Source organism: Nannobrachium achirus (genome assembly GCF_963921795.1).
Source record: "Nannobrachium achirus genome assembly, chromosome: 6".
NCBI classification, from domain to species: Eukaryota; Metazoa; Chordata; class Actinopteri; order Myctophiformes; family Myctophidae; genus Nannobrachium; species Nannobrachium achirus.
The window spans coordinates 54,252,434-54,276,725 of record NC_137815.1 but is presented as its reverse complement, the minus strand read 5'-3'; the positions used below and the strand labels follow the sequence as shown (position 1 = coordinate 54,276,725).

General features: G+C 42.8%; 1 protein-coding gene across 2 annotated transcripts in view; it reads left to right on the top strand.

Annotated features, from left to right (window-relative positions):
* ephb2b (eph receptor B2b) overlaps nt 1-24,292 on the top strand; it is a gene marked incomplete at both ends in the record, with an annotated part of 219,640 nt that overhangs the window by 71,133 nt on the left and 124,215 nt on the right. Inside the window, 2 exons of one of the 2 annotated variants that reach the window (XM_080728979.1) lie at nt 7,366-7,430; nt 22,434-23,118. In XM_080728979.1, the coding sequence (XP_080585105.1) occupies nt 7,366-7,430; nt 22,434-23,118 (750 nt within the window). Of the gene's footprint in view, nt 1-7,365; nt 7,446-22,433; nt 23,119-24,292 lie in introns of both variants that reach the window. The other variant, XM_080728978.1, reaches the window with a different exon arrangement.

Sequence of the window (24,292 nt, the reverse complement as noted above, 5' to 3'; positions counted from 1 at the left end):
CCACACAGGCGTATGCTGTTATGTGGTGGTGGCTGAGGGGCTCTACCTTAATGGTCCCGGCCTGCGCTGACAGATACACACGTTGTTTTGCTCTGGTGCAGGGGCACTGTCCACTAATTCTGTAAATGAAACAGACTGTTATTCTGCCCAACATGCCATACAGTAGCCATGTCCGTCACTATGGCTATGAATCATAGCTCCCTGCTCTCAGGGGTATATACCACTGCTACCCCCCGCTTAATCAGGGCTAATTTCTTTTCCGACTCCATTATAGGGTTCTGTATTTAGCACAGCTTGCTCATGTTACACCACGACTCCATAATGCCGCCTTAATGCTCACACATGGTGGAAGGCATCAAATGTAATGATTCCAGGTGTGCAATGAAATAGACGTTTAAACGCTTATCTGCGAGGCGATATTTGAGCTTTTTGCGCACCTCAAACATTTTTGGCTGAAACAGTTTGACACTGGTTACGCCTTCATAACCTGGCATTATCACACCATTGAGAAAACAATGTAGGAGGTTTACTTTGATGTGAAATTGAGAGATTTGTTTCCGTAGAGAGGCGCAGCTACAATTCCGCTGTTGAGGAAGATAAAAGGAATTCATGCCTGCAAGCTGCTACTGAGCGTGCCGCGTTTTGGAAGTCAATTGCCTCTTAAAAAAAACATCCTCATTAAACCGTAGGATCTAAATATAGATTGACGCAAGCTTGTTTTATTCACCCTGGTTTTCAACCACTATGTAGAATTATCAGTGGCACTGCCCTTTCACGAAGGATGCCGTTTACACTATGCTTTACATTAAAATATCACCTCGACACTAAAAGTAAATGAACACTGAGGATTTAAATATACTGCATAACACTATCACAATCAAGTACCTTCGTTACTGTATACTGTGGTGCTTAGAGCAGGGGTCTTCAACAGGGCGTCCGGGACCCCTAGGGGGCCCTCAGAGTTACTACAGGGGGTCCTCCAAATCTTTGTGTGATAGAAGCTTTTTTTCTCCTTCTATTTAACCACTTGAACCCTAGCGTCCATATTCTGAGAACTTTGGCCAAAAATAGCAGATCTACAAGCTCACAACGCCTCGAGCTAGATCGACTATTTTCGGCAAAGAGGTTTTGTGTAGAAGGGAAAAAGAGCAGACTAAGTGCAGAGTGAAAGGTCAAGTTTATTAACTCTCCTACTGCCAGATTATTTATTTATTTATTGGGTCTGGTGCCATCAAAAAGCGGCTTACCTTTGCGACGTTATAGTAGATAGACAGACAGACATTTATTTATTTATTTTTATTTTTTTGGGTTGTGCAATAGTGCACTTTGGTCTGCCAGGCAGCAGAGGGCGGCGTCATGCGAGAATGAATGTGAATTTGCCTGTTATGTGTTGAAGAAGAAGAAGACCAGTCACTGGCCACAGCGCCTCAGAGCCAGAGAAATCAACAAGGAAGTGAATTGTTCTCCGTTGATGTTAACGCATAATGGATTTTTTACACCATCACCGCGGAAAATGTGTTTACTGTAGATGGCCGCGCGACCCCTCATCAGCTTACAGTCATCAGACGAACGAACCGAACGAGCGCCGTATTGGCGGAGAGGTCTTGCGAATTGGGGCGAACGTGAACGTTCAAAGCGTGGGGAGAGTTAAGAATTGACGGTTCAAGTGGTTAAATATCTGGAAACACAAATTTACATGAACCCAAAAAACACTGATGCTTGTGCTGTCAAACGATGAAACTATATGGTATCTATGGGTTGTGGGGGGTCCCTGCTTCATCTCTCTCTCGACTAAGGGGTCCTTGGCCTGAAAACGTTGAAGACCCCTGGCTTGGAGCACTATGCAACAAAATAGAAAATACCCACGGTCGAACATACATGTACAGAAGCACGCTCCTCTATTGCAGTGGCTGCGTGCTGCGCCGTATGTGCTAGTGCTAAAACGATGAGTGATGTATGCATCTGTTTGGAAGGCTGCACTTGTTACATTTCCTGCCCCGGGGTTAGAAGTATGAGCAGGAAGATGTACTGTGGTTCCAGAGAGAGATTACTCAGGCCTGTGGAGAGCGCGCCCATCCGTCAGTCAGGCTGCAGGAATCTGTCGAACTCCACTCAGTAATTGGCCATCCATCTCTCAAACCCTGACCTCCCTGCCCTCAAGCCAAAACACGAGCAGTCAAACAAGCACCCTAAAGTAAACCATGAATGTTGAGTTGAGCGTGCTGAGACGCAGGGAGGTAGAAAATAGACGTGCGGCACGCGCGCATCCATCCATTCTTGACACTATGCGGGTTTGCATGCTGGAATACGCTCTTCACGCCCTGACTGAGGCTGTCAAGATTTTAGCATGGCTAATAATCAGTGGTGGAAAAAGTTCTCAAATGTTTTACTTAAGTAAAAGTATCAATAGTGCAATATAGAAATACTCTGTTACAAGTAAAAGTCCGGAATTCAAAATGTACTTGATTAAAAGTATGAAAGTAAAAAGTACAAAATGTTTGAAAATAGCAGATCTACAAGCTCACAACGTGTTGCAATGCGACGCGTTGTGAGCTGGTAGATCGGCTTTTCAAATAGCCTAGGTATAAAATAGGGCTAAAGTGGATTAATGCATGTTTTATAATATAATCATATATCTGCAAAGTAACTAGTAAAGTTTTCAAATTTATTTTGTGGAGTAAAAGTACAATATTTGGATCCAAGATGTAGTGGAGTAGAAGTAAAAGTAGTGGAGATTGGAAATACTCAAGTAAAGTACCAAATCCCTCAAAAGTACAGTACTAAAGTAAATGTACTTTAGTTTACACCACTGCTAATAATTATTGTGTACGAAGCTCTCTCAATGGCGTCCATGTAACTGAGGCCGTAGCAATTTTGCATGAAAATACTTTCTCAAACAAGTCGTACCTGTGTGTACAAGAAGTCATCACTTCTTTTCATTTACCGGAAAAGGAGGCACTTATGTGCTCCAAGGTTTCTTTTGTTCGTGGGCCTGTGAACGGGTGCTGCCGCTGTAACCTTCATTTAAAATGCTGTCCACTATTTTCTGTGGAAAGCTGAGATGCAGCATCGACCCCTCTCAGAGAAGAGAAGAGTTGTTGTTATAGGACCACGGTCCCCCTCCACCCCCTCATCACTTCCACTGTCACTTCAGACAGCCCCCCCCCCCCCCTCCCTCCCTCTCTCCGATCAGCACTAAACTCTTGGTTAGTCTCAGGAAGTGTTGGAGGAAGTGCTCTGAGTCCAGTAAGCATTTTCTAGACTCGCGTCTCATTGCATATTTGTGGTTGTCCACAACACAGGACTGTCAAGTAAAATCTATTATGACATAAGAAAGCACCATTGTTTGGCTGAATTAATTTCAAGCAGTTTTCTAGTGAGCAATTAAACTAACATAAAGCTTACTTTTTTTTACTATCCCCCATGGAAATTGAAATCCCTGTTTGGAATGCATGGTCACTTCAGTTATACCAAGATACTGGATAACCCGGTTTGGAATGTGTGGTCAGTGCTAGACTCACAGAAACAGCTGGAGTTCTTCTCTAGGCTTCAGTGGAATGGCTTTACCCTCAGTCAGAACCCTGTACCAACCTCCTCCTAGCGCCCTATCTGTCTGTAGTGCTCTGGGATACACAGGACTACTTTTCACAGCACTTTTCTTGAATTTATTGTTACCCATAGGCCAATTTATCCATGTTCAATCTATATCCTCCCGGTATATATACGAACTTAATCAGGAGTAATGTTTTAGCCCCTAATGAACCTGGACATGCAATGTGAATACGAGTAATTCATTGGGGTCTCAATCCCAAGCTTTCACCTCTGCACTATCCTCGCCTCATGATGACTGGTCAAAGTGTCTGGCTGTGCAGGCCGTGTTCCACTGCTGCCTGGGGGCCTCTGGGCAACAGATGACAGCGGTGAGCTATATGTTCTGCCCTAGCGCTGCAGGAGGTAATGAATCGGTGTGGCTGCCAGCACTCAAGTTTAGTCAGCAGCAGGAAGCGAGAGCGATCAGTCTTTTGAGGGTGAGGTGGTTCCTGTCCGGTATGTGGGCCTCTGATTGGAGCAGTGGAGACAGAGCGTTTAGAAGGGAGGGGAGGTGGGGAGAAGGAGATGGGATTGCTCTGATAGCAGGAAAGACGCACCGTGAAAAAAAATGAAGTGAGAGAGAGAAAGAAAGAGAAGAATGTGACAGAATAAAACAGAAAGGAAAAGCCTTTTATAGCGGGGCGCCCGCTGGCCTACTGTTCCAGGCGCATACCATTTAGGTGCCGGCTACACGGAGCTGGATATTTCTGAAGCTAGACATTTTTTTGTGCAGTTGGGGCTTGCAGCCACACGAAGCTGGATATTTCAGCCGTGAAACTGGATATTTTTGAAACCGGATAAATAAGTGAAGACATTGAAAAATATCCGATTCAATGGATCCGTTTAGGCATGGAACACGGATATCTCTGAAGACGTTTTGTGTGTGTGCTTGTCCCCCTAGTGGAGGTCTGGGGATTATTTTAGACCTAGATATATTTCTATGTGGATATCTGAAAAACTGGGATAGGCCTATATGAAATATCCAGCTCCGTCTGGCCTAGGGCTTAGGCATTGCCACATAGACATGGATGCCTGGCAGAGTCGCCGGTTCGGTTCCTGATCCGGACGGACTTTTCCGCGTGTCGCTCACCGTCTCTCCCCCCATTTCCTGTCAGTCTACTGTCCTATCAATAAAGGCATAAAAGCCCAAAAACAAATCGTAAAAAATAAAAATCCTTTTATAGCAGAAACGGGACGGAGAGCGGGGAGAAGGAGAGCGAATGAGACGAGTGAGACAGAAATGGACCGCTGGATTGTCAAAGTGACAAAAGACAAATAGAAAAGGAGCCCAGATTAATAAAGAAGTGAGACATAAAAGAGTAAAGAGTAACAGAGATGGGAAAGAGAGACAACGAGGGACGGTAGAGGGAAGAGTACCACCATGTCTACGTTAACATTCCTGGGGGAATTCACTCCCTGTTCTCCCTCAGTGTTCCCCTTACCGAGGGTGTTCATTATTCCCACTTTACTTCTACGCTAATTATCGTTATCATTACGGGGGATAATTACTATTTCACTGCCTCAGACCCATGTAGACCGACCCGCTCAGAGTCACACGCAAGGTTATCAATAGCAGCAGCACAAATGCAGTCTCATCTGCCTAATTATACGATTCTGGCTTTGTGATAACGGAATGGGATATGAAATATGCTATTATGTCCCCCCACTGTGTGTTATTGGTGAGAGTCGTGAGATGCTGAGATTCAGGCACGAGGCTGCTGAAGTAAATGTGATGCATGTGGAGCCTGTTAATTAAAAGCTATGGCTTCCTCTGGAATATAAATCAGAAGGAATGCAGGGGTTATGGAAAGACTGGAAGCCTCTAAAATATCCTGCATGCCGGTACAGGACCCGGACTGTGGATGTGGAAGCAAGTTTTACCAAAAACTCCTGTTCAAGAATGGCTATCCTTATGGCACCTCTGCATAGGAACCTTATTGCATTTAGCAAAGAACATTTTATTGTTAAATTAATTCATTACAGTGCTGTCTTTGAACCACTTTCCAAAACATGCATTGCTGTAGTTGCTTTTTGACCCTAATACCAGATATCTAAGCTCCCTAGCTGTCGAACCATAGGCACTGTGTGCCGTCAAGGGCTGTGACTTACATCATAGTAGTCAGTGCTTGTAGCCATTGGTCAAGGAGCCTTCTAAATCCCTCCCAGGACTTTTGGAGTAGCAGCTGACACCCAGCACCTGATGAATGTTCTCTCCATCTGCTGGGAGATCAGCACTGGAGCTCAACAGCAGAGTAGAGGCCTAATCAGCGAGGGAAATTCATTAGACCGCTCCTTTGCTATAATACACACACACACACACACACACACACACACACACACACACACACACACACACACACACACACACACACACACACACACACACACACACACACAGAAGCTGCAGCCAGAGGGTTAGAACATTGAAAGATAGAGCAGGGGTCTTCAACGTTTTCAGGCCAAGGACCCCTTAGTTGAGAAACAGATGAAGCTGGAACCCCCACAAGTTTTCAAAGATTCCATATAGTTTCATGGTTTGACAGCAACGATCATCAGTGTATTTTGAATTCATGTTAATTTGTGTTTTCAGATATTTAAACACTTGAACCGTCAATACTTGATAAACTTGACCTTTCACTCTGTACTTAGTCTTCACTTTTTCCCCTCTACACCAAAGCTTTTTGCCGAAAATAGCTTTGGAAAATACTATAACTTTGGTAGCGTGAGCTTGTAGATCTGCTATTTTTGGCTAAAGTAGTTCATATAAAAAAGGAGAAAAAGTTTCTATCACATAAAGTTTTGGAGGACCCCCTGTAGTAACTCTGCGGACCCCCTAGGGGTCCCGGACCCCCTGTTGAAAACCCCTGAGATAGAGTAAAGGACAGAGATAACGATGGAGAGAGCAAGAAAGGCAGTGAATAAACACAGCAGTAGGGAGAGTGCGCATGGGCCTGTTCTGTAAGTATGTACGTGCTTGCCTGCGTGTGTGAGTGTGCGAGGCCGACCGGCCCGGGCCAGGCCAGGCCAGGCCAATGGAATGTCATCTGCTTTCCAACAGAGGACCTCATGACAAAACAGGAGGCTCTCTTTGACCCCAATTACTAGAGGTGTTCCTTTCCACCAGCTTAATCCATGGCATGTAGGGTGGCCCCCTCTCCTGCACCCAGGAGATTTGCTTTTCCAGTCCAGCTTTGCCCCCGCAGAGCCGTGGGGTTGAAAGCATGTGCCCGCTAGTTGGTGGGGCTATATCTGGCCTGTATGAAGGAGGTGTGTGAAGGGTATTGCCGACCCGGTTGATGGTCTCTCTCATCCCCAATGAGAGAATCCCCTGTGAGAGAATTTCACTGTCAACTATATCAATCAAACTATTAGCTGTAATATATTATATTTCATCACCGTTAGGGTTAGAAAGTGTTTTTGCATTTATCTTTTCTCTCAAAATATTCTACTGCATTTCTTACATTAATTAATGAAAATGTATTGCATACTATGTCTTTTCCCAAGAAAAATCCACAATTTGAAAAGCACTTCAGAAATTCCATTACTTTCTTGCGTTCGTTTTGACAAAAGAAACATTGGATTATCAAAACCAAAAAAAGATTATTTTCAGTATTAGTATTAGGTCTGTATTATATTATATTATATTATATTATATTATATTATATTATATTATATTACATTATATTTTTTATTTGACACATTTTCACTATGACTATTTTCAGCAGTATAGCATTGAATGGGTATTAACTGAGCGGTCTTCTCCTTCCTCCATAGAAACTCTGATGGACTCCACCACAGCTACAGCAGAGCTGGGTTGGACAGTCTACCCTGTGTCTGGGACCAGCGACAACAGCGTAAGTGTTGTTTTGTACTCATATTGATTCATATGTAATCTAATTATCAACCTTCTATTTATCTTAATATTATAATTGGAGGCAGTTTTTCGTAACGCGACCTTTCAATTATGAGAACTATTTGAATATGTGGTGACTGTGGTCCCCTTTTGTTGTATTTAAAAGCACTGCTAATGTGTAAATTTGCTCAGTGCCCCATGATAGATATATTTCGGGTGTGTGTTTCGGTTTCTCACTTCAAGGTCAAGGATCAATTAATGAGGCCGGCTGCTCCCCAGAGCGAGCTGGAGCTAGGCAGAGCATTGGCAAAAAAGAAATGAAAAAATAAAATCCCACAAAAGTAAAGCGACAGTAGTAGACTTTTGAAATTGTATAGCAGTTTACACTCTCCGTAGTGGGGTTTATGATGTGTCTCTAGATATTGACAACAACTATTACTTTTCGGAGTACTGCGCAGTCCCTTACAAACTCATACTTTTTCCCCCTCCACAGTACATTGGAGTATTTACTAGCTCCAATGCGCGGTCGGATTTTCCTTCCTTTAATGATCTCAGCTTAACACGTCGTGACCTGATCTGCACCCGCTGAACCCGTACCAAATGTCTTTACGGACGCAGTACTGAACAATCATAAACTCACAGCTAAATCGTTGTGTTCACATGTGAGGCATTGAACTGTGTGTTATAGTGGATTGAGTGGCGTTTGATGCACAGTATTTCCACATGCTGTGCCAGGGCCTTGGTTCCCTGTAGCCACACGCGAGCCAGGCCCTCCTCCGGTAGGCCAAAACCAGAGTCTCAGTCCCCTGCACTTCTTCTCTCACCACAGGATTCTTCTTAGTGGAGATGGGACGTTCACAAACAAATCGAGTCTTTTGAACGGCTCTTTGAAATGAACAGTGGGATCCGTACGGAGCAGTTCCTCTTTTTTCTCTTTTTTTTTTTTTACGAGGGGGTGTCAATTCTTTACTTAAGTAAAAGTATCAATACTTCAATGTAGAAATACTGTTACAAGTAAAAGTAAAATGTTCGTTGAGTAAAAGTACAAACGTATTGGTATCAAAATGTACTTAAAATACCAATAGTAGAAAGTAGTCATTATGCAGAATGTCCCATTTCCCAGGTTTTCCAATGAATAAAATTTAGAAAAATAGTTTGAAATAGCAGATCTACAAGCTCACAATGCGTCGCAACGTGGCACATTGTGAGCTTGTAGATCGGCTATTTTCAAATGGCGGAAATATATATATATGGCCGAAATGTATAGGGTTGAAGTAATTTGTAATTATAATCAAAATCTACAAAGTAACTAACTAAAATGAGTCTTTTTGAACGGCTCTTTTTGAACGGCTCTTTGAATGGAACGGATCCTAGAGATCCGGCTCACTTCAAAGAACCATAAATCCCATCTCTACTTCTTAGGATGGGTCCCAAATGTAGAGAAAGAGAAAAAAAAAAAGAAAAACATGTAGACTTATTTGCTGATGCATTTTCGAAAACCACTCCCTATTTTATTCAATTATTTATGCTTCTGTGGTTGGTAGTCAAGCTGGTTTGAATTACGCTGTGTGTCTTTAAGCATGAACAAAAAGGGGGAGAAGAGATTTCCTTCAACACTACTGCCCAATGATACAACTTCAAAGTTGCTCAGCAATAATTTAGTACAACTTCATCTTCCCCAACCTGGGGCCATGCTCATGCTGTCTCCTCCTTGCTAATTCATACAATCAATACCACAGAACAAAGACGCCTGGTGTCTTCCTCTCTCCCAGCTCTGGATTCAATCTAAACAGAAAAAAAAGCTTCAACGTTACTTTTACCTCCCCAGCCCGCCCCATATCCCACCCTGTCCCGAGAATGTTGTGGAACTTACAGGCCGTTTACATCATATCCTCCTTTCATCTTGGCAGCAAGCTAGGAAAACAATCACACGAGTCTTGTGTAATTATCGGTATGAATAATAACCAGTTATTATTAGACTTCACACTAATAAAATCAAACTTCTCCTCCTCAAAAAGTAAAGAGTGGCTGCTGATGAAAGCTCTGCTTTGCCCTGTGAAACTTGCCAGCCTTGAATTGCCCTGGGTGAATTTGGGGTCAGGGTACACACTGTACATCAAAGATGAGGAGCCCTCTCTAAAAGAGCGTTCTCGGGTTCCATGTGTTAGACATCCTGATTCCAGGGTTATTTTCTCTTCCAACTCAAATCAAATGTCTTTACACTTACAGTCAGATGCACTTACGCAGAGTTTTTCACCGCTGCTTCTGTGTGGGACCCGTTCTTTGTAAAACTTTCCTACCCTTTAGTCTAAACCAGGGGTTCTCAAACATTTTTAGGCTGTGACCCCCAAAATAAACATATATGAACTGGGGACCCCCACCCTGACAAGCACTTGGAATTGTAGGTATTACATTTAATGTGACTAGATCTGAAAATAGCAGATCTACATGCTCACAACCCCTCGCACTGCGAGGCGTTGTGAGCATGTAGATCTGCTATTTTCACAATGTTCGCCTATTGCTTACTTAATATTTGACAGTTTGGCCAGTTTGCTATTAAAACGGTCTTGAAAATCCTTAAATTCTCACTTTATAAATGTGCTGATACCCTGTATACAGTTTACACTTATGTTGGTTTGTTTACCATTGAGTGAGACATTCTTTTTTACATTAAGCTAATCATCTGGGAACCCCACAAAATAATTTGGGGACCCCACCCCAAGTTTGAGAACCACTGGTCTAGACCTAGGGTCTGGGGAACCCCAGTGGTCCTTGAGGAGGTTCCTAAAGTATTGATAGTTAGGAACCAAATGGACCCAGCTGTATAGGTCTGTAACATGGGTTGCGAGATGCGGGTTAATTTTTTTACATTTGTACAATAGCTCTATCTTCTGCCGGTGCTTTGCCAATGCTAAGTGCTTTTAGCGCAGAGTGCCTGTCGCTACAGTATCTTTTCCGTGACACAAGTGCTTTGAGCTCTGCTTCAACACATTCAACACAACGCTTGATTCTTCATGAATCCAGGAATATTTTATGTATTTTTTTTCCCTAACTGAGAATGAACATGTGAATATTAAGTTGAAATGTATCAATATCATATCACAGATGTCTCTTGGGCATGAGGAGACTTTAGGCTACAGTGATTCTGACCGCAGTCATGCACTGTGTTTGAATTACTCTTGTTTCATGTTTCGGTGAGCAGAGAGATTTTGTTTTCCCCCAGTGTCCCCTGAGTCCTGACATCATTAAATCACATTATTAACGCTGCCCACGTAGATTTTAAGCTTGTGTGCTTTCATTTCATGTAGAGAAAGCTACATTGGAAAATAATTCTGTGTGTCTTCAGCTCTCCAACACTTTACATACTGTAGGAACGCCTCATGCCGGGCGCAACCTAGTTCCCAGTGGCGTCAGTTCAGAAAAAGCTAAGGTATGGCAACATGACTGGTGTCTTGCACGTGCGCGAAGTCTTAGCAACAGGCATGATACATATATTTTAAGAAGTACATAACATTTTCCCCCCGTTTCTACCGTTTCTTGGGCTGGTTATGGCAGCCTGGAACAGTTGTTCAAGAGCAGCTAAACTTGGCATGTTAGTAAACGTGCCACAATTAACAATAATGAATTGCACCTGTGCAGCTGACCTGGGAATATACCATTTTGTCAAGATGGAGAGAATACAAGTGTGAAGGATATAATTCTAATACCTTGTTAATGTGACAATTTTGTTAAATTTTGCATCTGTAGTTATTTTACTGTAATTTAACAACATATTAACCAGAACAGATAGACAAAGAGACATTCATGGATTTATATTTAAAAGTAACTTTTATTTTCCCCCTCGGACCCAGGGTATGGCAGCTGCATACCCCTGCCATACCCAATTGATGCCCCTGCTAGTTCCTACTGTAGGTGATGGTGATTTTATTAATGTAACGCCCGAAACACACTCATGGGCCATGGATAATTCGGAGCCCTTAGCGCCAGGCGCAGACAGATATCGCCCTCTCTACCGTCCACACAACCCCACGGCCACATTAAGACCAATGCGCCATGGCGCTCAGTTCCGCCGTCAAAAACAGGGCCCTCAGAGTTAAATCAACTCTGTTGATTTTACTGTGTAGATTGGAGTCCTAGAGATACATGGGGTTCCATGGCCTAATGCAGGGGTCTTCAACAGGGGGTCCGGGACCCCTAGGGGGTCCTCAGAGTTACTACAGGGGGTCCTCCAAATCTTTGTGTGATAGAAGCTTTTTTTCCCTCCTTTTTTAAATTAAACACTTGAACCCTAGTGTCCATATTCTGAGAACTTTAGCCAAAAATAGCCGATCTACAAGCTTGTAGATCGGCTATTTTTGGCAAAGAGGTTTGGTATTGAGGGGGAAAAGAGCAGACTAAGTACAGAGTGAAAGGTCAAGTTTATGTATTGACGGTTCAAGTGGTTATCTGGAAACACATTGACATGAATCCAAACTACACTGATGATTGTGCTGTCAAAGGATGAAACTATGTGGTATTTATGGGTTGTGGGGGTCCCTGCTTCATCTATCACTCAACTAAGGGGTCCTTGGCCTGAAAACGTTGAAGACCCCTGGCCTAATGCATATCAAACTGGGGGTCCTCGAAAAGAAAAAGGTCTAGTATCACTGCTATAGACTAATGTCATTCTGTCAGCCTTGTTCAAAACCACAACAGTTAGTGCTCTATCCCTCTCTTGAAGCATACTAAACTGTGAACACGTTCTTTTTAAAGAGATTTATTCAGGTATCAGCCTTATCAACACGGACACTGAGATCTTTACATTGATATGGTTGAGCCCCTTCAGAGATCCAGAGCGAGAGAGATGGCGATAGCCCTGTCCCCTATGGCCCAGGGCGACAGGTGTGGAAACACAGATCTCCCTCTCTCTTTCTCAATATAACAGCAAGAGGTGCTTTACAGAAGCTATTGTCTTACACACACATGCGCGGCTTCGGCGGCTTAGCCGAGGGATCAGTAACATTCGGCACAGCACCACAGCAGCAGTTGGCTTTCACTACGCTGTATAGCTTCATGAAATATATCTTAACTCGTTATATGATACTTCGCCGCACGATGGAAATACAAATAAGCAACAGTGTTACTTTTAGTCAAGGAGATGTTATGACAGTTGATGTCTCCTCACTTGAAAGTCAGCTAGCTTTACGTAATGGTCATGTTTTTTTTCTTGAGTTATAGTTGCTTTCTTGAATAGCTGGACACATGACCTGTTCCGAAGTGATTTGTTTTGGGACAACACTGTCTGTTTTATAATCCCAACCCTTCTACATACAATATATCTCATGTGCAATGAACTTGAAGTTCAGAGAGAGACTGCAGAGACACACATCTACATTATTGTTTTTAGTGAGGCCTAAAATATTGAAAACCATGTAATATGTAGGCTATCAGTCCAGACTTTATCCCCAGGCATACTTTGTTGTAGGCAGACTGCTGTGAACAAAGAGGAAGTTTCTTATGCCTTAGCCTATCCACATAGGACACAAGGAACAATCAAGTAGGTCAAGGTTTCTGAGGACTTGGATGCTCAGAAATATATTTGTCATACCATCTACCACTTAAACAAGAATTATCTTGTGATGCTAGGCCTGTCACAATTATTACATAATCGTCTAATCGCAATTATTTGACATAATTGCAATTATTTTGTCAGAATCGTCATAATCGTTTACATGTTGAAAAATAAATGTCGCAATGCGACGCGTTGTGAGCTTGTAGATCGGCTATTTCCACTATCAATGTTCTTTTCTTAAGTATAAAATTGTTAAATATGTCAGTCATTTAATTTAAAGTGATGCACTATGATAAGAAATAAAACAGCAAATGAGAAAAAAAAAAAGTTGAAAAATGAAAAAAAAAAAAAAAAAAAAAGAATTAGATCAAAAGAAAGAAACAAAACAAAATTTGATTTTCCAGGCTAACCTGTGTGCCCTCTGAAACCGGAAAATCACACCCGTGTGAAGTGGAGCTGTGTGTGTGTGTGTGTGTGTGTGTGTGTGTGTGTGTGTGTGTGTGTGTGTGTGTGTGTGTGTGTGTGTGTGTGTGTGTGTGTGTGTGTGTGTGTGTGTGTGTGTGTGTGTGTGTGTATTGCAGTTGATGCTCAGGGCAGGCTAGACTCAACGGCACCTCTCTGGTCACCCAGGATCATGTGTACCGATTTTTGTGACATTTGACGAAAATATGTAGGAAAAGGAGCAAAGTGTGTTTTGGAGAAAATTCAAGATGGCGGAAAATCTATCCTGACGCAAATGGGCGTGGCCTATATGGGGAGATGCGTCTTGACCTAAGGAATCCAGGGAAAAAATAATTTTAATTTTTCGACCTACGGTTCAAGAGTTACGAGACAAGTAGGCCGTTATAGCGCCACCATGAGGCAGAGTGGAAATGCTTTTGGGGATTCGTTGAGTATGCCACCCCCGACCTGTGGTTGAAATTCTGTGTTGACTGGACCTTTTGTTTGTGATTTATGGCTATTGTTTGCAAAACGGGCCCCTCCCGCTAACTTTGGAAGCCCGTTACGAACGAACGGAATGGACTATCGCAATATCCCTTGAGTATGTTCATTGCATAGGTTCATAGATCATGTGTACCGGTTTTTAAGACATTTGAAGAAAATATGTAGGAAAAGGAACAAAAAGTGTGTTTTGGAGAAAATTCAAAATGGCGGAAAATCTATCCTGGCGCAAATGGGCGTGGCCTATATCGGGAGATGCGTCTTGACCCAGGGAATCCAGGGTAAAAATAAATTTAATTTTCCGACCTACGGTTCAACAGTTATAGGCCAAAACGTAAACTGGGCTGTTATAGCGCCACCATGAGGCCAAATGACACAATTATTTTTTATTTAATCCTTGAAATCATTATGAACCTCCTCTCCAAGTCTTGAAACTGTAGCCCCTATGGTTTGCGAGAGACAAATAATTCAATGTGAGTTTTTGCGATTCCCATTATAAGTCAATGGGAAAAATTAATTCACTAATAAATTAATATCAATTAAACTATTGAACCTTTCTCTTAGCAAGTTACTAGCCCACCATTCCCGAGTAAGCCGGTCGATTTGACATATGGCGCGAGTGTGTGGTGGCAAAACTGTGGGACTAGTAGCGTGCCGAAGTTTAGGAAGTTCAGGCTACATACAGACACACAGACAGACACACAGACAGACACACAGACAGACAGACCCACACGGCCACGTATAGGGAGCCTGTGCTTCACACAGCTCCAAAAAAGAGCAAACATTGATTTTGCCTAAAGTGATTGAGGATTAACACTTTACAAGCAGCATACGGTGGTTATATTTATATTGCCTTACTGGCAGAGAGTGGGGTCAAGTGGTCAGTGTTCTGCATGCGGGGTTAAGTGGTCAGTGTTCTCATCTTAAGTGGAGCTGAGGGATAGTGTGAACATTAGAGCTGCGGACCTGTCCTGACCCGCTCACAGTTCCGGTTGAAGTACTGTCAACAGCAACGATTTAGAAATAGATTCATGGTCGTGGGGGAACACACAAACACGCTGTGGAAGGATAACTGAGGTCTTCTGCATAGGAGGGGGAACGTAATGAGGCGGTGTGCGGGTTAAGGTTATCATTATGCATCTGTTGTATTCCACTTCACCGGGGTATAACCCGAGTCACTTCAGGACGCACAACACAAGTTGCAGGAATGCAAGATTGTTTATGCTGCAAAAAAGTTTTAGGGATAGAAATTAACTGCTCATGATGTTTCATTGATATATTGAATTATAACTCTATCCGAATAAGGTTGAGGTTGCGTATGTATAATTGTTGAAGTATGTCTGGCTGACCAAGATGGCGTACTTCAACTTGTATTGCGTACTTTGCTGGTCATTTGTTAAAACAAATGTATGTTGTTTCAGACCCTTTGCAGATGGAAGTGCCCACTAATTTACAATGGTTCCGGATTAAACTAGTCTGTAAAACTATATTTTACCATTCAGCAACCTCCATATTACAGGGGTGGAAAAATCCTCTGTGCGGTTATATTTTAATGCGAACACAAACGAAAATCCTGCTGGCGTCGTCCATTGTCATGTCTTTGATTGAGTCCCAGGGCAAAATTATGCAAAACTAATCCACATGTAGATTGGCAGGAATGGGGGTTAAATAGGCAATAGGAAGCTTGTTTGTCTAGGTTCACATGTTGCGCATTACGAGTGGACAATGATAATTGAAGTTGACTGCAACAGGCATTTCTACTTATATCTCTGTGTGTGTGTGTGTGTGTGTGTGTGTGTGTGTGTGTGTGTGTGTGTGTGTGTGTGTGTGTGTGCGTGCGTGTGCGTGTGTGTGAGACTGCCCTCTGTGAGGCTGAGAGTCTCTGGTAGTAACCGAATGTGGAGTGGGTGTCATTTGTCCCACTGTCCCTTCCAGGGCAGGCAGTCTAGCTCTGACAGATTTCCCACAACTGCAAATAGGACAATGGTGCCCCGGGTGTTTTCCACGGCATTCTCTGCCTGCTTTTGTGTGAATTATTTATTTACATTTGTCAGTGACTGAACGGCACTAATGTAATGTGGCTCTCCTTTGCCCGAAGTCTGCCTATGTTGATTCAAAGTCTGGTAATGACAATGCGTGAGAAATACACAGTTCACGATGTGTCAAATCACAAAGGCCTTTTAATCTTCGAGCAGAATAGTCCCAGTCCAACAAACTCATTTCGTGTCTGTCATTGTGTCCTTGTGCAGTACACTGACCTACTATTGTAGCTGTTCCCTCGTATATAAAGTCTCAAAACGGTGAAGACTTTCACTCTTTGAGTGGCGGCTTAGAGTGCAGCAGTCCCGGGAGTGAACTAAACAGGAACAAAGAGGACTCCAACCACTTAATGTTACACAGAGGTCTTGTACGAGGTCCAAGGCTTATTTTCTCCTTTCGATTGGCCAAAGAAGCACAAGGCATGTCTTTTGGGGATTGTTTCAGCTGTAGCAGTTGCTGGCAGTCTATAATTCAGGCCTGACAGCGGCGTTCCGCTCTGCGTTTCAGATGAAGCAGAGCCCCACTGTCAGGGAGACTTACTGTATAGATTGCGGGTCAGCTGAACTTTTCTCCCCCTCCCGGAGTGGCAGAGGAGTTATTGATCCTGAACCCTATTCCAAGGGAGCTCCGCTGAACTGTAGCACCTAATATCACTCCAGAGGAAGAGAGGAGTAGCTGACATATGGTAGTCTGCAACACACCCTAACCACCACGATCCATACTGGTTTTTAGACAAGCTCTCTCTGTACTCTGTACAGGGAGGGGAGATTTAGTGAGATGAAGCTGCTGTTTTAGCACACCCCTTTTGATTTCTTTCTTCTTTTATTATTTTTTTTCCCCCCACAACTGAGATAGAGTGCTTTAGTTAATGAATTAATTGTGATTGAAAGCTATTAATGTAGTGAAGTAATTTAAAAAAGCGGGCAAACACAAGGAAATTATTATAATAATATTAAATTGTTAAATTCCATTGACCTTTAAATGACACAGTAACAGAGAGCCACCACATTCATTGGATTATTATGTCTAGATAATGGCAGCATTATAAACACTGGACAATGTAATAATCACAGAGTATGATTACTTTGATAGGTAGACCAATGTCCAATGGTTGATAATGGAGAACAGTGCATACTTCAAAAACGTCCCCATGTAGGCATATCTCTCACTGACCTAGATTTGACGTGATTTGGGGCTACATTAGGGTGGTGAATTAGAAACAGGATTATAATGCATAAGAATGATTTTATTTTTTAACAATGATCCTGTAGAATGCTAAGCATGACAGCCCATGAATTTATTATTCCACTAAATCAAGGTTTCCCAAACTTTTTTGTCTCAGGGCACCCCATGAATATTATTTTAATCCAAGGCACCCCTACATTATAATTTTCACTCCCAGCACCTTAAATTTATAGCATATCATACCTTGTATGTCCAAAACCGTTCGTTTTGTATTTATCATCTATAAAATGTACTAAACTAGTGAAAACAGCAGATCTACAAGCACACAACGCCTCGCATCGCGAGGCGTTGTGTGCTTGTAGATCGGCTGTTTTCACTAGTTTTGTGCGACAGAGCTTTCTGCCTGACAGTTACGATATTTTAGTGATTATGTTGCGAGGAAAACGTTGAGATAATAGCCATTTTGGTTAGAACTGACTGAAAATAACTTTGTACTTCAAGTTTAAAATTATACTAAATATTTCTTCAAGTGTCCAAATAAATTCCAAATATTATCAAGAGATCTCGCGGCACCCCTGGACTGCCGTCACGGCACCCCAGGGTGCCCCGTCACCCACTTTGAAAACCCCTGCACTAAATGACTATGACTCAGCTTTTCAAAAATGTTACAGGCCCTGCAAGAAGGTCTGTTGGTGGGTTCTCTTTGGTGAGGGAAGTGTGTGTTTGTGTGTGTGGTGTGCCTCAGGGTAAGCAAACACATGCAGTGCGCCATTAAAGAGGCCCTTTGCTTTTTCCCCCCTAACTTGAAGCACTATTAGGTCTAGAAAGATTTGCTGTATTGGGCAAAACATTTGAGAAATGCGATTTATCTCCTTATGTATTCATTCAAGTAGGCCTTTGGCTATTCCACGTCCAAGTGCCACGGAAGGAAAATGCCTTTGATCACTGGGTTCTTGTCCTTGGTGTTTATTCCACACATTTTCTTATTTTGAGTTCGGTCTTGTGAATGAGTTCTCTTCAGCTAGCCCTGTGGCGGTTGACTGCCTCACTATGACAGAGGCTCGGATAAACAACATTTTACCCTTAATGTGGTGAAAGCATTCTAAGCGTAGAAATGGCTACATCATTATTTTTCAGAGGACCTCATCTCAGCTCACCTCACCAACCCTTACTAATCCCTCTTTACTCCACCACCCTTACCTCCACTCTCTCCACTTAAACCACATGACCACCCTTAAGCACTATTCTGGGTGCGTGCGTGCGTGTGCATGCGTGTGTGTGTGTGTGTGTGTGCATGCGTGCGTGAGTACTGTGAAAATGAAGACGTTTCGTCTAATTTCACACCCAGAGCTTGATCGCTAGGTTCTTATTATATCCCATTTGCTTCCCTCCACTGCCTTTGATGAAAGCACGGCAAAAAAAAAGCTGTGACAGGACAAAAGGGGCCCTCCATCAAAACACATTTTGTTTGGGGCCTTTTTTTAGCCCAGCTATAGTCCGGCCTCTACATTGCCAGCACTTTCCCCTCGGTTTGCCCTGGTTTCCATCTCTCATTAGCAGCAACCCCATCTCGCTCCACATTCATTTTTATTTAAGTCTGATGGTGCGACTGCTCGTAGCTCGGAGCATGGTGGTGTCACGCCCCGTGTCCTTGGTTCACATGAAGCGACACTCGTTAAAGGGATGGTGGCACAGTAAACAAAACAGCCAAAAATAAAGAAAAAAGATGAAATCACTCAACAAGTATACAAATGTGCATACTGGTATGTTTAAAAAACTAGATTCCAATGGCAGTGATTTTTTTTTTTTTTTTTTTAAGATTTTTTTTTTTTGGGGGATTTTATGCCTTTATTGATAGGACAGTATCTGACAGGAAATGGGGAGGGAGATGGGGAGTGACATGCGGCAAAGGTCGTCCGGACCGGGAATCGAACCGGTGACGCCATCAGGCTACACAAAGCCTATGTGGTATGCGCCTGGACCAGTAGGCCAGCGGGCGCCCCGGTTGTGAGTTTTATTATGTGACATACGCTTTCAGATAGTGTTTGAAATAACAGTACTACAGCCCTTAATGTTGGCTCTAGTACTGCTCCATGTTTACTCCATCCCCAAGAGGCATTGTTTTGCTCTCTACTGCACCTCTCAGAAGTCACATGGAACGTTTCGTGGAGATATGTTTTTATCTTCTGTAGTACAACATTCCACAGAGAATTGTCTGCAGTTGTAACGTAGGATGCAGGATGAATGCATGGAAGGGGGGCGTGCCTGTGCACAATGGCTGATGACAGAATGCCATACCACAGTGCAATGCTATGGCATAAGCTTACCAGTATTGCATGTGCCCCAGAATGATTTTATACCACCACACTGCACTGTGCACATATCCTTAATTCGACAGTATATCAACAAGAGCATTCTAGTTATTATTAAGTTATTATAAGTGCTTCTGTTCGAGCTTAATTTGAGCTTGTTTACAGTTTGCCAATTTAGAGACAGTCAGTGAGTGAGACCCAGATAAACAAGGTCCTTATTATTCTTGTAAAGCTGCTGTCTCTCAGTGTCCTTTGAAAATATTTGTGTGGCTTTGGCTGTAGATTACGGTTTTGTCTGTGTTGCATGCTGGAATTTTACTGGCTCAAGCTGGAGCAGGGGTGTCACACCAAATTCTGGGCCCTGGGTACACTCATTCACTCATATTTTGTGCTTTAACTATTGAAAAATAGCAGATATACAAGTGAGCTTGTATATCTGCTATTTTTCAATAGTTAAAGTATAAAATAATTAAGGCCCCTCGGCCCCTCCCTCCACCTTGGGCTGGGTTGAAGAAGAAATGCGGGGGGAAAAAGAAGAGGACAAGAAAAAACCTTAACATTCCACATAGCAGTGATTAATTGAGACATAGGAATTAAAAACAAATGCCGTTTTAATTAGTCAGAGTGTTTGATAGAATGCCACTCCGCAACAGGAAAGGGTGACTTTCTTCTCCCCAACCTGTCCAAACGCTGTCAAAATCCTCACTAAGCACACACTAATTTGGGAAATTATGTCAGCTGTGAAGTGAAGAGTGAAAGGAAGGGTGGAGGAGAGAAACGGGGGGGGGGGGGGGGGGGGGGCTGGTGCAAAGTGGTGCTCTGGGGGTTAACCACTTATAGCCCTATATACTTGATCTACAAGTTCACAACGCTTCACATCGTGATGCATAGATTGGCTATTTCTGCTATTTATGGGGGTTTGAAAACGTTAGATATTTTTGGAACATTTTAACAAAATGAGGGCGACAGATTAAGAAAAGGATTTTGCTCTGCTTAGATTCTTGGGTCAAGGTTATGACTCACTTGGCAGTTAGAATGCGTGGCGGTTTTCTTTTTTTTTAAGCCGAGGGCCTTGGGTTTTGATCTGTAGCCAAGCGGATTGGAAAACCGCAGAGGTTGCATCTGGAGCCTGTAACAGCGAGTGTACAAATTTGCTTGCATTATGCGGATTTTGTAGTAAACTATACCCAAAAGAAATCTCCAAAGGGAAATTTGTCCTTTAATTTTCCTTGATTTGATTACCTGTATAATATGATTCTGCCGATTTGAGTGTGACTTAGATTATGGTAAATTCATGTCAAGTATTTTACAGTGCTGTGATATAAGCCAGTCCCCTTATAGCAGTGAGTGAATGTAGCTTTTCACTAATGTCAATAACCAATTACAGTATGTGCTGTGAATGTATCCTATAAAACTACAAAAAAGTAGGACATGCCGTCTCATAAACCGGAGCCTTTATTCTCTGGAGGAGTGATTTAATGTCACTTCTCCCATTTCTGTAAAAGCATTTCAGTATGTAAATAGCTTCCTTCTGTTTCAAGCAGAGGACAGGGTCAATTGACTTTCTCTCAACTCAACCAGTTCAGGAAGTGTGGATTCATTATGTAGAATGTCCCGTTTCACATGTTTTCAAATATATAAAAAATCTTTTGAAAATAGCAGATCTACAAGCTCACAATGTGGGTGCATTGTGAGCTTGTAGATCAGCTATTTTCAAATGGCCAATATGTGTATAGGAATGAAGTGGTTAATGTAGGTTTTGTTATAATAGTCAAAATACTAGTATCTTGTAACTAAAGTTTTCAAATAATTGTAGTGGAGTAAAGGTACAATATTTGCTTCTGAGATGTAGTGGAGTAGAAGTAAGTATTGAAAATAGGAAACACTCCAGTAAAGTAAAAATACCTCAGAATTGTACAGCACAACACATACAGTAAGTAAATGTACTTAGTTACATTACACCACTGCACCACATCTCTGAATAGAATAATTGAGAAAGAAGAATGCTGTGTTATTAACCAACTTGGGGTTCAATACGAATGGAATTCAAAGTCAAACTGACCTCCAACCTGGGCACGAAGAGCAGGGACTAACACCTGTTCTTTATATTGTGTGAGTTATTCAACTTGACTGTAAGGCCTTCTAACAGTAGCAAGGTTGGTGCTGCAAGCCAAATCGGGTCTCCAGCTGCTGCTTACGTCCTACCTGTCAGCCATGTCGGAGACACATTATGCCCTCCCTGCTGTAATCCTGGCTTGGGGTCAATTCCCTTCAGAGTCCATGAATTCAAAATTAATTGAAAATAACACTTAATTCACAAATGATAATAGGACATTCATTCTCAACATTTGCATTAGTGAAGTAATGATTAGGAGTGATTGTATAATCGCGAAAGACTACAGACGCACAGTCTGCACACAGTACCATACCCTTGCAGTTGATTGAATAGGAGGTGATTGAATGGCTTCAGGTACCCAGGTATTTTCTGATAAACCAAATGATCCAAAACTGTGATTCAAGAAATAAATCTAATATTATAATTATATATTCAGTGATGCTGAAAGCTAGAATGTTTTGGTGCAATAGAGGAATTTAACTAATAACAATCGTATCCTTAATTGTGTTCATAATTTAGTTTGAAGTGATTGCATTGTGAGTGTGATGAAAACGGAGTAAAAAGTCGAAAATAATTTTCATGCAATCATCATCTTAATTTCTCTTTATTTCTCTTGATTTGGTTCTTCAGTCTTACCTTTACCCGTACGTCTCCTGTGTTTTATTCTTACTGCTGTTGCTGCTTTCACACTTAAATTTTCCCCCGGGGATCAATAAAGGTTTATATTATTTATTTAAGTGCAACACATAGTAGACTAAGTAGAGAAATGGTGTCATGTTTTCTTTTGTCTGAAAATGTTGTTGTTGACTGATTGATTGACTGTCTGTGTCCTCATGCCAACAGTGGGAGGAGGTGAGTGGTTACGATGAAAACATGAACACCATCCGCACCTATCAGGTGTGCAACGTGTTCGACAACAACCAGAACAACTGGGTACGCACCAAGTACATCCGCCGGCGCGGTGCGCAGCGCATCCACGTGGAGATGAAGTTCTCGGTGAGGGACTGCAGCAGCATCCCCAACGTCCCCGGCTCCTGTAAGGAGACCTTCAACCTGTACTACTACGAGTCCGACTCGGACACGGCCACCAGGACGTCGCCACCCTGGATGGAAAACCCCTGGACCAAGGTGGACACCATCGCGGCCGACGAGAGCTTCTCCCAGGTGGACCTGGGGGGCCGGGTGATGAAGATCAACACGGAGGTGCGGAGCTTCGGCCCCGTGTCCCGCAACGGTTTCTACCTGGCCTTCCAGGACTACGGCGGCTGCATGTCGCTGATCGCCGTGCGGGTCTTCTACCGCAAGTGTCCCCGCATCATCACCAACGGGGCGCTTTTCCAGGAGACGCTGTCCGGCGCCGAGAGCACCTCCTTGGTGGCGGCCAGGGGCGTGTGCATCCCCAACGCAGAGGAGGTGGACGTTCCCATAAAGCTGTACTGCAACGGGGATGGAGAATGGATGGTGCCCATCGGGCGCTGCATGTGCAAGGCCGGGAACGAGCCCGTGGAAAACGGGACTGTTTGTAGAGGTAAGAAGGCTCAATGCTTTTATTATTATTACCACTGTGTTTTCATCAACTCTGCTAAGCCCGGTGAGCCAACCAGCTCTGTCCTCATAACAGAGTAAATCCAGACACTAAAACATACATTCCATATGGCGCATATACTGTGCCTGTCAGTGTACCCATGTAAGCTCTTGCCCACATCCACTTATTCCCAATGATCTGACAATATAAGTTCATGAAATATGGCGTGTGTGTTGAACAAGTCGATGGCATGCACTCACACATTCAACTTGCCATCGCCGCATTTTCCACATGAATCATTGTCGTTCTTTACATTTTCCAATATAGGCTGAACATCCCTTCATGAGACAGTTCTGAGAGGGGGTGGGGTGTGTGGGCTGTAGATATATTGCCCCTCTTTTGAAGTGTGTGACAGTCAAACGTGTCTGGTTCATTTCTTCTGAGCCGCCGTAAAAGGCAGGGGGAGTGCCAGATCACAGGTGTTTGGACTCCAATCACAGAGGTCTGTCATAACTCAGCCAAGTTCCCCCCCTCCCAAAGATATTTATGACTTTCCATACTCTACCACCATGTAGAACGAATTCTTGAACTTCCATGGTATTCTGCAAAGAATAGAGGCAATTTTTCTCGATAGGAAGACTTCCATTAGTCGGGACATACAGTACAGTACTTACGAGGAAAATAGTACGTAACATAAGGATGTATGTGAATATACTCCATTTAATAATTCCTTAATTCATCCTGTGCAGATGGAAAGGCACCATAAAGATTGATTTTAGCTCCTCCCGGCAGAGAAGCCCCTTTACTTGCCTCCATTAAAGCTGTAGTGCCCATGGGAGGTTTATGTGTGTATCCACTGTTAGTGCGCCTTTTCAACATAGCTTTGCAATTTCTAGGTACTGTACAACACATTCTCTGGTCTATAAGGACAAAAACATTATATCGCTGTTGTCGTGTGGAAGCCTTGTATGTCCAAACGTGTTTGTTTTATATCATTACCGCGAGGCATTGTGTGCTTGTAGATCTGCTATTTTCAGTAGTTTTGTACGACAGTCTTGTATGATGAAGCAAGGCTTTACTTTATGAAAAAAAGTAAAAGATATGAGGTTTCTGCCTGACAGTGACAATATATATTTTTTGTCCTTTATTCTCTGTTTCACAAACATCAGTTTGTGTT